General features: G+C 33.4%; 1 protein-coding gene across 3 annotated transcripts in view; it reads left to right on the top strand.

The window, feature by feature from the left end:
* Positions 1 to 17,326, top strand: part of LOC137251064 (GTPase-activating Rap/Ran-GAP domain-like protein 3) — a 346,592-nt gene that overhangs the window by 154,913 nt on the left and 174,353 nt on the right. Inside the window, exon 1 of one of the 3 annotated variants that reach the window (XM_067785003.1) lies at positions 16,662 to 17,107. The exons of the other annotated variants lie outside the window; for them this stretch is intronic. Coding sequence (XP_067641104.1) covers positions 16,941 to 17,107 — 167 coding nt within the window. The 5' untranslated portion in view covers positions 16,662 to 16,940. Of the gene's footprint in view, positions 1 to 16,661; positions 17,108 to 17,326 lie in introns of those variants that run through there. 3 annotated transcript variants of the gene reach the window in all.

Here is a 17,326-nt window from a genome sequence, read left to right as displayed (position 1 = left end):
AAAGTGGCTTCTCTTAACTCTAGGGAAGGCTTCGTTTGACGTGGTGCTAACTCAAGAGCCATGCTCTCAACCAGGCATGCTTAACGAACGAAGCGATATCATTTCGTTACGATAATCAACGCTAATAAACGAAACGAACTTCGTTTCGTTTATTAACGTTGATTATCGTAACGAAATGATATCGTTTCGTTCGTTAAGCATGCCTGCTCTCAACCAAAGGAAAAGTTTCTGGGCAAAGCGTGCGCTTATTTGGCGTTTACTTCACACAATCTGAAGTAAAGTAAGGGTGCGAGCTGCAGTCATGGCAAGGAAACAGCTACACTCATATAAGCTGACTACTGAAGATCTCATAGTGGTGGCCATAGAGCAAATTAATAAGCAGGCATTTATCCTGGCACCCTACTATATGGCCCGTACTACGCACGGACCAGGGAGGGAGGGTACGAGGCAAGTGGAAGAAGGGCGCAAAGGCTTGCTGGCGATTGGCGCGAATGCAAATGCGCACCACAATGATTGGGAAGGAGAAGGTACAAATGATAGAAGAGGCTAGTATTTTTTTTTTACATATTGCAAAGCAATTTGCAATTCATCCCTACATATATTGATCCACCATTCAGCATTGTTCTTGATAATTACATAAAGCTGTGGACGGACTGGATGAATCCAACGGCTTCCCAAAAAGATGGTTATGACAGAGTTTGCCCTAAAAATTTCAGGAGGAAATTGCAGAGTCTTTTAAGAAAACAGGTAAAATGAGCGTGCACGGAGGAGTATAAGGATCTGTTGAGGATCTAAAAATGTGAAATTTCCAGGGAGAAGAGAGTCTCATGGAAAAAATGTCTGTGCGAACATCAAGTGTAACAGCGCCGTTGATTATAGTCCTGGAAAGCGTAAATATAGTTTAGGGACTAACAGAGAATGAGTTTGGGGAATGGTCACAGGTTCAGATATGATATTTTCCGCCACGCTACAAATTTGGATTAGAGCGATCACGAAATTCCTAAAAATGATATTCGATGGGTTCATAAGATTGAATCATGTACCCCACACTTCAATAGCTGCTCGTGGAATTTTCGTACCAAAGGCATTTCCTGCCCACATATATCCCAAAGACTACAGGCCCAATAGCTTAACATTTTTTCTACTCTGAGAGTATGTGCATGTGTACACAAAGTTCAACATGGACGGAAAACTGTTCTCTACAACACAACATGCGTACACCGTATGCGTAGCAAGTCCGTAGACGCGGCAATCCATAGGGTGATTATAACCATAAAGAATGGCCTGTAATATAAAAAGTGTTCTTTTGGAGGCTTCCAAGACCTTGATGGGCTTTCACATACAAACTTTTTCAACCGGCTTTGGAAAAACTATTACGGCTTTTGCTGAGATACAATCATTTTAAAGGATGCTTTTTGGTATATATGGAGGTATTGACAGATTGTTGTGAAGGGCCGATCCAGTATAAACAATTTTTATTAATTAGTTAAAAGCTATAAATTATCCTGGATCTCCATCTTACAGTCATAAAAACACCACAGTGGTGCTATTAAGTGTCGAAAATAATGCTTTACATCCTTAGACTTACAAAGTTACTTCTGTCGGGCATTCTGACTGCACATTGTCTTCTGGCGTCATGTGCTATCAAATTAGGCTTAGTCAGTAATAGCAGGTGTAGCAAATTTGGCTTAGAATAGAAAACGATCGAGCAGGTTTTATTCTGTTGTTTTTGTTGTTGTTGTTGTAGCGACAAAGATACTCCCCGAAGGTTTTGGAGAGTGTTATTGATGTTGATGGTCTGTTACCGTATATACATAGTAAATCCGATACGTTCCGGTAACAAACACCATTATAGATATTTTCTACCGAAAATTTCTATTGACTGTATTTCTACCTGAAAAATAGTGGGGTAGCTTTCCATTGGTCTCACTTTCTTGAAGTATGGCTCCTGGATGCCAACTCCTGCATTTCCGTAATAAAATATTGATCAATCCTTGAACCAGATCTCTGAATCAGGGTCAATATACGGTCTCCCTCTTTCCCAAAGAGTTCTTTTCACAATGAATACCTCGGAATTCTGTGAGATTCTGAGAGTAGGACCGTTGCATCTCGTGGTTGCAATAGGGAATTTCCTTTGAATTTTCTTATTAATTTCATATGCCCTATTATGTTTTCGCTTTTTAGCTTAAAGATATTTTGAAGTCTTAGTGCAGCATGTGTTGCCGTTTTCACTAATAGTATAGAGAAGTGAGGTATTCCCAATTAGGCATAAACTGCATCTGCAGGTGATAGTCTCATCGCACCCGTTATGCCAATACAAATTTATCGATGCAGTTTGCTCAATTTTGCTTTAACTTTTCTTTGCATGGTCTTCGGCCACCAAACTAAGGAAGCATACCATTTTTGGCGATAGCATCAATGTTTTTTCATAGAGTAGAGTGAAGGCGAAGAAAGCTCTTGTTGCTTTTTTTAAGATAGCATAAAGATAAATAATTATTTTATGTGGGGGTTCTATCCAGTGCAACCTCTAGCCATTTTGCTTCCATTGAAAATCTGATTTTGATTCCTAGATTACTTCTGCCATGAATACTTTCCTTCTCCTGGTAAATGGAACTAGTTGAGTTTTGTTAGGTTTGATAGGCCATCCTTTGGTATCGCACCACCTTTCTATGGTGCTTGTTGCATTCGATTAGGTATTTTTCCCTCGTACATTCCTTTGATGCAGATTACTAAGTCGTTTGCATATCCTTTTGTGTGAAATCCAATACATATTAGTCACAGAAGGCGGTAATCTATGACTAGGGTCCACAAGAGAGGAAAGAGTATACCCCCTTGTGGAGATCCCCTTGCGGCCACGATTTACTGGGTTATCCCTCCTACATCAAGACTGATTTTCCTTTTCTTTAGCATGGCTATCACCTAGCGAATAGTCATTGAGCTTATATCCTTGTCAATCATAGGCCGCATGCTATAAATATAATATTTTTATATTTCAATTATCCAACACAAAATTATATACGGAATAATATATTTATATGTAAAAGGAGCAGCTAATTAAATAATCATTTCATAATAAATAAAAAAATTCGTATGCAGACATACCACAATCAAAACAATAACGTGTATTTAGTACGCACACAAGATATTAATGTATTTGAATATTTTTGATTGTAGCACTTACCAAATTAAAGTGAGTGCATAGCGTTGGCTAAAAAAAAAAATATTGATAAAACAATATCTACATGTATATTAACATTAGGATGGTTGTCATAAATGAAATAAACAATTTTCCTCAGTTTCGCGCCTTTAAATGGTAATGTAGCAAAACTTGAGGAAATCTTATAACAACAAAAATTGTTAATAGATCCGAGAGCACGGCGAAAAAGTGTCAATAAAATATGGTACTATGGCATCATTGCCATGAAACAAGTCCAATTCTCACATCCATTCTGCAACAGATGTCGCAGTGCTGTGAATATCAATTGGCAAGTACCAGAATAGAAGTAGAAATAATGAAGACAAGCAAAGAAACGCTGTCATAGCTGAATGGTTATAGCAGCGGCGCCTAAAGGATGCCGATGAAGGAACTAAGCAGTGCCCGAAATGGAACTATTCAACGAGCTTTGACAGTTGAGTAAATTTTTTCTTCTTTCTTCTATTCTAATTTAAAATTTTTTCAATTAAGAATAAATATATCATAAAAATAATTATGATAAAATAATTATTGTTAGGCCTTGAGCTCGATTCAAACCTGCGATTTTACAAATAAGTAGGCCGATGTAACAACAAAAACTGGAAATCTTGATAACTCTGCCCTTCTGTTATCGTTCAAATCACTGAATTGTCGAATAAGTAATTATACTCAGCGTGCTTTGCACGCAGAATATATTAACTTTGATTGGATAACGTTTGGTTGTACAGGTATAAAGGAATCGAGATAGATATAGACTTCCATATATCAAAATCATCAGTATCGAAAAAAAATTTGATTGAGCCATGTCCGTCCATCCGTCCGTCTGTCCGTTAACACGATAACTTGAGTAAATATTGGGATATCTTCACCAAATTTGGTACACGAGCTTACCTGGATTGGCATTGAAAATGAGCGAAATTGGGTGATAACCATGTCCACTTTTTATATATATAATATTTTGGAAAACACAGAAAACCTGATTATTTAGTAAATAATACACCTAGAATGTTGAAATATGACGTGTGAACTGATACTGAAATTTGAAAAAGTTTTTTTAAATGGGCGTGGCGCCGCCCACTTGTCATAAAATCAATTTTACAAATATTTTTAATCATAAATCAAAAATCGTTAAACCTATCGTAACAAAATTCGCAGAGAGGTTGCCTTTACTATAGGGAATGTTTTGAAGAAAAATTAACGAAATCGGTTAAGGAACACGCCCACTTTTATATAGATTTTTAAAATCGTCGTGGACGAATAAAATAAGCTATATATTTGCAAAAAAGACCTTTATATCAATGTTATTTCATTTCCTAAGTTGTTTATAACAATAAAAAGGAAAAACTTCAAATTTTAAGAAATGGGCTTGGCACCGCCTCTTTTATGACTAAGCAATTTTCTATGTTTCTGGAGCCATAACTCGTAGAAAAATTAAAGGATCGTAATAAAATTTGGTACACAAATTTTCCCTATAGCAAGAACTATTACTAGAAAAATGGACGAGATTCGTTAAAGACCACGCCCACTTTTATATAAAACATTTTTAAAAGAGTCGTAGACCAAAATAATAAGCTATATCTTTGCGAAAAAAAGCTTTGCATAAATAGAGTTTTACCTTCTAAATTGAATTATAACATTAAACTGGAAAACACTAAAATTTTTGAAAATGGGTGTGGCACCGCCCCTTTTATGACTAAGCAATTTTCTATGTTTCGGAAGCCATAACTCGAAGAAAAATTATCATATCGTAACGAAATTATGTACACACATTTTCCTTATAGCAGAAAATATTTCTAGTAAAAATGGACGGAATCGGTTAAAGACCACGACAACTTAGATATAAAACAAGTTTAAAAGGGTCGTAGACTAGAATAATAAGCTATAACTTAGCAAAAAATAGTTTTGAATCAATGATATTTCCCTTATCAAATTTTATTGTAAGAGGAAATGGGGAGGCATTTATTTTTTAAACGGGCGGTGCCGCGTGTTATGTAGAAAAGTTATTTGCCTAAAACGAAATGTACAATTGAAGCTCACGCTGAGTATATAACGTTCGGTTACACCCGAACTTAGACGCCTTTACTTGTTTTAATATAAGTAAACAATAAAGAAACAAAAAATTGAAAAAAAGAGTAAAACATTACTGAAAACCCGCTTTTAACATTTTTTCGCAATGAAAAAATTTCAAATCTCTGTATGCGTGCAGTCTTTTTTTCTGAAACAAAAACAAATTTGAATATATTGTTCTGTTTATTTTTAATAAAATTTGTTTTTTTTTTTAGACTGATTTTTAAATATTGCATTGCGAAAAAACCTAAAAAAAATAATGGAAAAAACAAAACAGAGAACGGTTGTACCTTGTAAATATTTTTATCATAGTAAAAGTTGCTCACGTACAAATTTCAGACTGGAGTAAAAAAAAACCTTTAAGCGGTTTTGCACAAAGGTCCAAGTTCAGATTATTCTATGTGTGACAACTCATTACTGTTTGCAATGCGTTCCTAAATTTATATTTGATATCATCAACTATTGGATTATTTTTTCTGGTATAAGGAACCAACAAACTTTATTTTAATTTTTTAGAGATGCGTAGAGAAATCTTTGATTTTACCCTCGTGTACTATAGACCGGTCGGGTTGTGAAAGTACGCACCTAAATTTGAAGTTTATGCTGAGAGGGTTTCGGAAAAAAAAATTTTCATTTTGTTTGATCCTTCGACATACAGTCGAAATTGCTTTTTATTGTATCTTGGTTATTGGTTATTCGATTTTTTTAATTGGTACATCATCATTTTGTTCTTGCAAATCTGCATATTTGCCTTAATGCTTGTTCGAGCTATGAAGTCGTTTTCACATGATTAGCTCAATTAATGGTTCAAAAGCAACAACATCATAAATTTGGATATACTTTCGCCTGGTTAAACAAAAAGGATAAGTTATGTTGGGTATATCCCAATTAAATGCACTAATCAAGTAAAACTCCCAGCATAACTCAAAAGGATATTAAAAACAAATATGCAGATTTCCAAGACCAAAATAATTATGTATCAATATCCGAAATCGGATGTCAAATAACCTAGCAACAATAAAAAAACAATTTAGGCAGTATTTCGAAGGATAAAAAAAATTAAACAATTTCTTCCGACACGCTCCCAACATAAGCTTCAAATTAATATGCGGACTTTTACAACTTTTTTTGCGACCCAGGCCAGGTTAACGCCACTCCAATCGGAACCAAATTTTATGTGTGATATTTTTAGCTATATTATTACAGGTTGAAGTTGTAAGACTGGAAAAAAATCAGATATTTGTTTTTTAAGAAACACCCTAACATACATGTACGTATGTCCACACCAAAGCGAAATATGCCTTTGTAATTTTCATACAAAAAAATATAATAAAATATTATTTACTATACCCAAACGTGCCAATCATAGATAGCAAGATATGTGATTCTCTCAATTTGTAAATTATCTACTCATTGTTTCGTGTGGAGATAATTATCTTATGAGAATTGGCTCATGGACCCCACCAAATTTTCTTTATCTGCAGTTGTTGCTCATTCGAGCACATGAATAACTGAATTAAAATTATTAAATTAGTCAATCAACAATGTTGGCTTTTTATACCCAGCTGTACTTGTACACAGGGTATTATAACTTTGATTGGATAACGGTTGGCTGTACAGGTATAAAGGAATCGAGATAGATATAGACTTCCATATATCAAAATCATCAGTAACGAAAGAAAATTTAGATTAAGCCATGTCCGTCCGTCCGTCCGCTGCCCGTTAACACGATAACTTGAGTAAATATTGAGATATCCTTATATAATTTGATACACGAGCTTATCTGGACCCAGAATATATTGCTATTGAAAATGAGCGAAATCGTATGATAACCACGCCCACTTTTTATATATATAACATTTGGAAAACACAAAAAACCTGATTATTTAGTAAAAAATACAACTAGAATGTTGAAATTTGACGCGTGGACTGATATTGAGACTCTTGATAAAAATAAAAAAAAAATTTTTTAATGGGCGTGGCACAGCCCACTTGTGATAAAGTCAATTTTACAAATCATAATTAATCATAATCATTAATCATAAATCAAAAATCTTTAAACCTACCGTAACACAATTCGGCAGAGAGGTTGCCTTTACTATAAGGAATGCTTTGAAGAAAAATTAACGAAATCGGTTAAGGACCAGACCCCACTTTTATATAAAATATTTTTAAAAGGGTCGTGGACGAATAAAATAAGCTATATCTTTGCAAAAAAGAGCTTTGTATCAATAGAATTTTACTTTCTAAATTGAATTATAACATTAAATTGGAAAACTCTAAAATTTTTGAAAATGGGTGTGGCACCGCCCCTTTTATGACTAAGAAATTTTCAATGTTTCGGGAGCCATAACTCGAAGAAAAATTTACATATCGTAACAAAATTGGATACACATATTTTCCTTATAGCAGGAAATATTTCTAGTAAAAATGGATTGGTTAAAGACCACGCCCACTTTTATATACGTAAATGATTTTAAAAAGGATCGTAGGCAAGAATAATAAGTTAAATCTTAGCGAAAAGTAGTTTTGTACCAATCGTTTTTTATGCCATTAAACAAGAAATGGGAAAAAATTCAAATCTTGAGAAATGGGCGTGGAACTGCCCCTTACTTACAATACATTCTCCAACATTTCTGGAGCCATAACTCGACGAAAAATTTGGTGCACATGAATGCCTTTTAACAGGAAATATTTTCAGTAAAAATGGACTAAATCGGTTAGATCGCCTTCCTTTATATACAAGTCTTTGTAAAAGTGCGTAGATGCCTTATTACCCGCTCAAGGTCTTTGGTGTTATCTTTTTGCTTCTTTTAAACGAAAATTAGTTCAGAATAGAACCATATATTTATTTAGTTTGTACATTAATGACATAGAAAAATGCTGTCGTAAAGTATCCATTCATCTCTACGCGGATGATGCTCAGATATACCTTTCTGCCCCTCTTGGTTTAATGGAGGATTTAGTTTGCCAATTATAGGAAGATTTAGAAGCTATATTTCAATGGTCTAAAAAGAACAAGCTATACCTGAATGCATCCAAAACACAGGCAATCGCTATTTCACATTTTTCCTACAATCTGAATGACATTTCTGCGATAGTTATAAATGGAAGTGTTGTGAAATATGAGAAGAATATCAAAACTCTTGGATTTATCTTAAATAAGCATCTTACTTGTGTTGATCATGTGAATTCCTCAATTAGTAGGTTATATTATATGTTAAGGCATTTATGGAAAACGGCTTATTTTATTCGAGAAGATATAAAACTTAAACTTGTCAAAAGTCTATTAATACCAATAATATCTTACCATGAATTGATATACGGTTGCCTGGATAAAGCTTCCATGCCAAATATCAACTACTGATTAATAATTGTGCCAGATATATCTATCTTAAACGGAAATATGATCATACTTCGAACTTCATAAAACTATTTTTGCATGCAGTTTATCAGTGTTCTTTGACCGTCGTTTACTAATATTTATACATAAGATTATCTTTTCTCGTACGCCGAAATGCCTTTTTGTAAAACTTACTTCCGCATAATCATCCCGTACTTGCAATCTAATTTTACCGCATTTTAAGTATTCAGTAACATCGAGAATGTTTTTTGTTAGAGCTGCGCAGTTGTGGAATGCTTTGCCTAATAAAGTAAAGTTAGAATCAAATCCTAATCGCTTCAAATTAGCTGTACATCGCACCCTTTGTTCTTGAACATTCTTATGTGTTTTACTTTTTCTTTTTTACTTACCACCATGGAACATATGCTGTATGGTTTGAATCAGGGATGCACCTTAACGTTAAGCTAATCGTTTATCAAAAAATTTCCACCGTTTCCGTTGAAACACTTCGAAATATTATCGATAAAGAAATTATTAAGATAAATTGTATCTCGTTTTTAACCGAAACGAAAAGCTTTCGTTAACGGTAAAAACGTTAACAAAAACGTGATACTTAAAATTTGAATTGTGCTGGCAATGCTATAGCCATGGTGAAGCCAGTAAGGTGCTAACAGCGAGCGGACATACACACGAACTCCATGTAATTTGTTTGTGTAATTCGTTGGTGGTAATGTCAAAATACTCTGAGAAATGTTCGTACTGTCAAAATTCATGAGAAAAGTTGCAATCAGCTTGGCTAATGGCTTCACCTTTAATGACTCCGCCATCAATCAGCTTTGCCAGCATAGTTTGAAATTAATAATCAACATAAACGATTTGATTTCGTTTTGATATGGCAGAAAACGAAGCAAAATCACTTCGTTAATTTGACGTTCTTAACGTTAATAAACGAAACGAAATGACTTTGTTTCGTTTATTAACGTTAATTATCGTAACGAAATGATATCGGTTCGTTGGTTAAGCATGCCTGGTTTGAATGTTACTTCTATTTTTGTTTCTAGCTTTTAAACTTACTTTGTACTAGTAATAAGATTAATAACAAATATGGCACTGTAAAAGACTATGTCTTATATGTGTATTTCAAATAAATAAATAAATAAATAAATAAAATAAATAAATAAATATGTACATGTATTATTGCGCATCCTTGTAACACTACTAAGCACACAAAAGAAACAACAACAGCATTTCAAGTGTACATCTGGGTATATAATGTTCAGTTTCACCCGAACTTAGCCCTCCTTATTTTGATTAAGATTGACTGAGTGCCACCCCAGCCTTCGACGAAACCCACCTTTCAAGGTTTAAGTAGGGATTTAGAGAACGATTAATATAGCAAAATATCCTACGTATACCTGTTTTTCCTAATTTTAGTAGCACTTTTTATCGTTTTTAGAAGGCGTTGTATGGAAAATAATCAAGAAGAAGCAATCAGCTGTTGGGATAACAACACCTGATACTGAATTCGCATTGGATAGAACTGTACAAAATTTGGATTGATTTTTTCAAAAATATCATTATTATAATTCAAATCATTAGTTTTTCTGTGATCGTAGCTAGATCTCCATAATGAAAATATTTCCCTTTTCAGTTCCAAGCAACATTAAATGTTGATTGCATTAAGTTAAGCACCATTGTAGCCGGTTTTGACTTTATTTTAATAACCCACGTTTTTGGTTTAAACCTAATTCGCTGCTTGGCTTGATAAAAAGTTAAAAAGTTAAATGGCCTTACAAACACTGATATATTTGCATTCAAATGAGTCTACGATAAAATATGTTCGAATACATTTAATGTACATTTTTATGCATGCAAACTGAAAGTAGGTCGACAGCGTAGTATAAACAGCCAGCTAGCCGACCAAGCACACAGCGTGAATGATGCAATACACGAAAAACGCACTACAAACTTCTAACTTTTCCAATGTATAGAACAATACGGAAATGAAATAAGGGCAGTGAAAAGAAAGGCAACAGTAAAATACAACCAGAAATCGAAAGCAAAAAAAAACAAAACATGCATATGCACACTCATACAAATGTGTTCATCTACCGACAGTTCCGTGCACCTAGAGTTAAATGGACTAGTTTAGAGGCTAGTTAAAACATATACCAAGTCCAACAACTTAGTAATACAACTGGTAGTTTGGAAATGGCTATTGTCAGTTTTTTAACGCTTAGGCACTTTAGTGAAACTGCCTCTCTCATAAGAGAGCTGCACCAGCACCGATCCCTGAACTAGAAATATATCATCATAGCAATAATTGAACTCTTAACTGCCTAGGCCATTTTGACCGTCACGTAGCCAGTCACGCCAGCTATTCCTGTTTCGCCATAGCGGACGCCAATCGGGAGCACCAATGGAGGTCAAGTCGTCCTCCACCTGCATTTCCCAACCCAGTGGAGCTCTCCCCATTCTACTGCTTGCAACCTGCAGTGTTAACTGAAATACTTCTCGGTCGGAGCAACTTCCCCATTCGCATAACATGACACAGCCAGATTAGCCTTTATATTTTTATTCGCTGCACTATTTTTATTTCTGCGTTAAGCTCCTACATCCCATCATTATAAAATAAAATAAAAAATAAAGATAAAAAAAAAAAACAAAAATTTATAAAAATAAGTAATTAACACAAAAGGAAATTAAAATAAATAAAAAAAATTTATTTAACTAAATTAAATAGTAAAAAACGGAACAAAAAACCAAATGAAAAATCATAAATAAAATAAAGCAATACAAATTAAATTAAAACAAACTTAAATAAAATAAAATAAAATGAAGTAAAATAAAATAAAAACAATAAGGTAAAATAAAATATACTGTATAAAATAAAATAAAAAATATCATATATTAAAAAATAAAATAAAATAAAATTAAATTAATTGATTCAAATTAAATTAAATTGAATTAATTTAAATTAAATTAAATCAAGTTAAATTAAATGAAATTAAACTAAATTAAATGAAATTAATTATTGACACAACAAAGAGAGCTTTGGGTGTCAGAATCACTGAGCACAGGGCAGCTGATTTTGAAAATGTAAAAATTTTAGATGTAGAAGGAAGTGAAAAAACAACACTGACACTGGAAGGCCTTCGAATACAGCAAAGAAGAAGAAAAAGCTGTAAATTTTAAGGACGATGTGGACAATATTAGTTGTGCTTACGCCGCGGCAATCAATGAAAATAAATAAAATAAGTGTTTCAGTAAATTAATATGTTTTAAGTGGAAACATTGTAAAATACAATTAATGCAAGTGATTCAAGGTTCGATTCGAACTCAAGGGCAGAACAATAATTTTTCTCTAATGATAATTATTTTTATTTTTTAATTTTTCTAGTACGCTTTAGGCACGCTGCGCTAACCATTTATTTATCCAGCGGTGGTTTGTTTGACTGACAAATTGCTACTTCTATTCCTTCTTACCAACTATATTTATTCAGTGTTGCGCCATCTGTTGCAATTCACTGATAATGCAATTAATGTAAGTGTTTAGTAGAAAATGCCATATACTTTCTCGATGTTTATAAATTGTTGAAATTTTTCTGTTTCTTATCGGATTTTTATCAAATTGTTATCGGCAAGTTAGCGATTTCTTAATGTCGACCTATATGTTTCTTATTAAACGCATACCTTCCAACCTTCAATATAAAATCCATTACACATATATTACCCCTCGATAGCAAGCCGTTAACATGCCAATAAAAAGACAATGACAACCTGACAAGAATCGGGAAAAGAAATAAAGCTAACAACAAATCGAAATTTCGAATATAGTCGGTATCATTTCTTCCCAATAAGACGTCGACGAAGCTCTTATCAAAAAGCCCGAAAATATTTGTTTCTGGTAAAGCTACCTCCGTTGTGGTTTAATTTCAACCCCCGTCGACGAAGCTCTTATCAAAAAGCCCGAACATATTTGTTTCTGGTAAAGCTACCTCCGTTGTGGCTTAATTTCAACCCTGGTAAACTTAACAAAATTAGCTTGCAGACGTACACCAGAATTTTAACACGTCGAACTTCACTAATACTTGGTACTTAAGCTTTTTTTCAGAACAATTCTATAACCATTAAATTTTTTTATTTAACTGGTATTTTACTGCAGGAAAAATGCGTGAAACGATATTATAACACATACAAAAAACTATTGCATTTCTCAGCGCGTTTTGCTTTTTTTGATACTCAGCGAAAATCCAAGTAACTTTTAAATTCATAAATAGTAACAGAGTATTTAACTTTTCCATATGAATGAGTGCACAACAGAAATGTTTGCATGTATGTTGCATGTGCGCTTGTTAACGCAATTGGTATATTTTTGGAAACACAACAACATTTTATGGTTTAATTACAAATTGTATATGAATTTTCAATGTTTCAATTATAACTGTGCTGATGCAGAATATAGTTAGAACTAGCGTTGCACGCTCAACACAATTGTATTATGAAAATGCATAGATATTATAAAGTTATCTAGTTCGCAGTAAATCAACTTAAGTAATAATGCTAATTGAATCAACAGAGCTAAATATATGAAGCTGATTTTAACAGAGTTAGGTTATGTGAAGAGAAAATTGTATATATTTAATCGCATAGATAAGCAAAGTAGGAACTGCAATGCAAGGATAGTGAGGCATTAAGTAACTTGATGAGTTTCACCCCATTATCCGGCGGCTATCACTGGGTAGCATTCCATCCACCGTGCCCTTAGTCGGACATATCAAATTTACAGATTACAACTTCTACCCATCCGTTAACCATAGGTAAACAGTTCACCAGATGAACTAGATGAAGCTTGCATAAGGGACAGTTATAATTTTCATCATCATAATTAATAATCATCTATATATTAATACGCTAACAAAATTGTCATACAATCAATTGACACGCTGTTTCGCATAGTTAGCGTACGTAAAATCATATAAAAGTTATATGAATCGATTCGTATGGATTACTCTATTTGTTTGTAATTAATGGAAAAAGTTTTTTGTAAATTCGAACAATCTGTGCAAATATCGAAATTGCCATCTATAGAACCCATTATGTTAGTGATCTAAGACACAAATCCCGCTGAAATAGAAATTCCAAAAGCTGCATTTCAGCGTTCCTCAAATATTTCACCTACGTATGTACATATTCGTACGCTCCAAAGGGTGAGAGAACTACTGCCTCACTCGCTTTTGTTTCAAATTAAATATTGTTTCCCATTGTTGCCACTTACTTATATTTGTCTGTACCAAAATCCCTAAAACATTGTTATAAAATAATTGTAAGCACACAACAACACTTTAAACAGAAATGATAACTTAACCGGCCCATTTTTTTGGACAAATAATGAGTCAACTTTTGTTCAAACTCACTAAATTTATTTATTTAAAACAATTAATTGCAAACTTGACCCAACATGTTTTTTGCATTTCAAGATTTTATGCTCATTTTAGATATAGCACGTCTTATACTGAACAAAAAATAAATAAATTTGCTACAAAAATATAACATTAAAATTTGTATTTTGTCTTTTATGCTAATTTATTTTGATATTTCCTATTTTATTTAATTATATTATCTTTTATTTGAACTCAGTTTATTATTACTTAAATGCAATTTGATTGAATCGGAAAATTTCACGTTGTATATTAAACGAAAAAAACGACCCAAAAACGTTTTCGATTTTAGGTCCAAATATTGCATAGGCAGTATATTACCCCCAACGGGGACCTCCCGGGTGGTATGAAAAAGGCCGTTTTTCAATTCAATTTCAAGTTATTTCACCATAATTCTATGTCAATTTCATTTGATTTTACATATTTTTTATATTTTTGTTTGAGGAGCTCCATACCAAAACGTTATAATTAGATTTAAAAATTTTGTAGAATATTTAAGAAAATACAATCAAAAAGTACAACGTCTTAAATCAAATTGAAAATTTTTATGCAAAATTCAAGTAAGTTAGACCAGTTGGCTATATTTCCACTCACTCCTTAATAATTAACGCTATATAATTGTTGACAAATAATAGACTGTCATGTCTGGAATAAGTTCTACGCAACACTGTTCTTATAAACGGCCAAAGGGCTACAAATAAATTGAAAATTATATTGTGCAACTTTCATGACAGTGGTCGAGGAGCTCAGCTTTATAGTATAATGCATTTACTCACAGAGCTAACTCGTATATGTAAATATTGTGAGAGATATTCAATCAAATAGTATACTTGATTGAAAACTTTGAAGTAAAATATTTCCCCAAATTAATGAAAAGTTTTATGGAAAATTTTGAAATTCTCACTAATTAATTTAAAATTATTCTTAATTGTATGATATTTTTTAAGAAATGTTTCATCATTTTAGAAAAATAAATAAATTTAACGCGCAGTATAACTCCTACATGTTTTAGGTCGACTCCGACCGCTTTTCACTGAGAAGCTTTTCTTGGCAGACATGCAGTGCTTGCCAAATCACTACCGAGCGCTTATTTCTAAATAAAACACACTAAGGAAGGCTAAGTTCGGGTGTAACCGAACATTACATACTCAGCTGCTAAGCTACAGCTTGCAAAACTTTTAAATTACCTTCTTTTAAAAGTGGGCGATGCCACGACCATTGCCCAAAATTTTACTAATTTTCTATTCAGCCTCATAAGGTAAACCCACCTACGAAGTTGAATCGCTTTATCCGTCTTTGGTAATGAATTAACCCTTTTTTTGGTTTTTCGAAATTTTCGATATCGAAAACGTGGGCGTGGCTATAGGCCGATTTCGTTCATTTTAAATAGCGACCTGAGATGAGTGCCCAGCAACTTACATACCAAAATTTACTCAAGTTATCGTGTTCAAGGGCAGACGGACGGATGGACGAACAGACAGATTATTTTGATATATAGAAGTCTATATCTATCTCGATTAGTTTAGGCCGTTACGGGGTACCGTTATGCGAACAAAATTAATATACTCTGTGAGCTCTGTTAAGCTGAGTATAAAAAGAAAATTTCTCAAAATTGTTGGTGTTGCTTTGACCGGGACTTGAATCCAGCACCTTTGCTGTGATGGGCGGGGCACACTATCACAACACCACAGCAGCCGCCTCATTTTAAGTAGCTGTTTTTGCCTAAGGTCGAAAATTCGATCAATCCAAATTCTTTGATATGATATTTTAAAACGAATGCCTTTACGATAATTTCTAGCCTTGATTTGAAATTGGACTAAAGTTCTTTCTCAATCTAACTGTCACTTACCAGACGTTATTCTTTAGCTGTGTAATTTTCTTGTTATTTAAACGCTTTATAGAAAAAATAAGAAAACCTGCGCACTGAAGTTGAATTTGTATGGGAGGTGCCACACCTACATTTTAAATTTTTCCAATACTGATGCTGTGCAACTGCCTGCCAATTGTCATTACTCTGGCATTTTAAGCTTCAGAGTTATTTGATTTTTCATATGTTGGTCTATATAGATACCACCCACGCTCTATATCGATTACCTCTATGCACTGAATAGCTCCATTTCCTAGAGATAAGTGCATATTTCATCCAAATCGTAGTGATAGTAAGGAAAAAAATGTCATCCAATATTTTTGTATTTTCCTCGAAAACCCAATGTATAGTTTTTTATTAGGTTAAAAGGTTAAGCTTGTTCTTTTAACTTTCCTAAGATGCATATATTATTATGAAAAGAAGAATGCGAAGCATGCTAAGTGTGGAAACCCCTAATGTTTCATATGCATAAAAGGAATAAAGTGAAATGTTTGAATAACTTATTTTTATGCGGAAATCTGCCATTAAACATAGTTCTAATTCAGCTTAAAATTTATCCACAAAACAAAGCATATGAACTCTTCTGCAAGTTCCTAACAAAACAACGATTGAAATTAACTTTAGCCAAACAACGAAGCAAACACCAATATGAATTAAGTTAAAGCAAATATATATAAACAATTTATCAAAACAAAAGTGTGCGGCCAATGTTTCAAATATATATGAATTGAGAAAAAGCATTTTGTAATTAAACAAAATTAAAAAAAACAAAAAAAGGTAAACTGAATATCCGCAGAGGCGTGCGTTTGCAGGTGTGATACTTTTTGTTAAAGCAAACAAAGAGCAGAGATACGCTTAGAAGCATAGAAACCCCCAAGATGAAATAGAAATGTGAACAAAAAAAGGTATGAAAAGCGCAAGAAAACGAACGCGCGAATAACGGTTAAGCACACACAAAACGAAACAAAAATACAATGAAAAGATAAAACAAACTACAATAAGAAAGTATTCTGATAAACCGTAGCAAATATGCTGTGCTTCAATCTAAAACTGGCCACGATATTTCGATCATATCGCGAAGAGAACGTACGTGACCGCAGTCAAAGTTTATGTGCACCACCAACAACAAATCGTGCACCGCCACACAAGGATATCGGTGCGTTGCGTGTATTGCAGAGACGTGCATCAAGTGTTATGTAAGTAATTTTGTATACACTTAGCACACATACATACATGCATATAAACTTATTTATACATATGTACACATATATACAGAAATATCCGCAATAAATATACCACACAGCTAAGAGTTAAAGTTCACTTATAAACACCGACCAACTCAACATCAATAACATTGAACTGAAAATGCAAAACAATTTTATCACAGTTTTTTGCCCCACTTGGCAAACAACTAT

This window comes from Eurosta solidaginis, chromosome 4 (assembly GCF_040869045.1).
Source record: "Eurosta solidaginis isolate ZX-2024a chromosome 4, ASM4086904v1, whole genome shotgun sequence".
NCBI lineage: Eukaryota > Metazoa > Arthropoda > Insecta > Diptera > Tephritidae > Eurosta > Eurosta solidaginis.
This window is presented reverse-complemented; position numbering and strand designations above follow the sequence as displayed.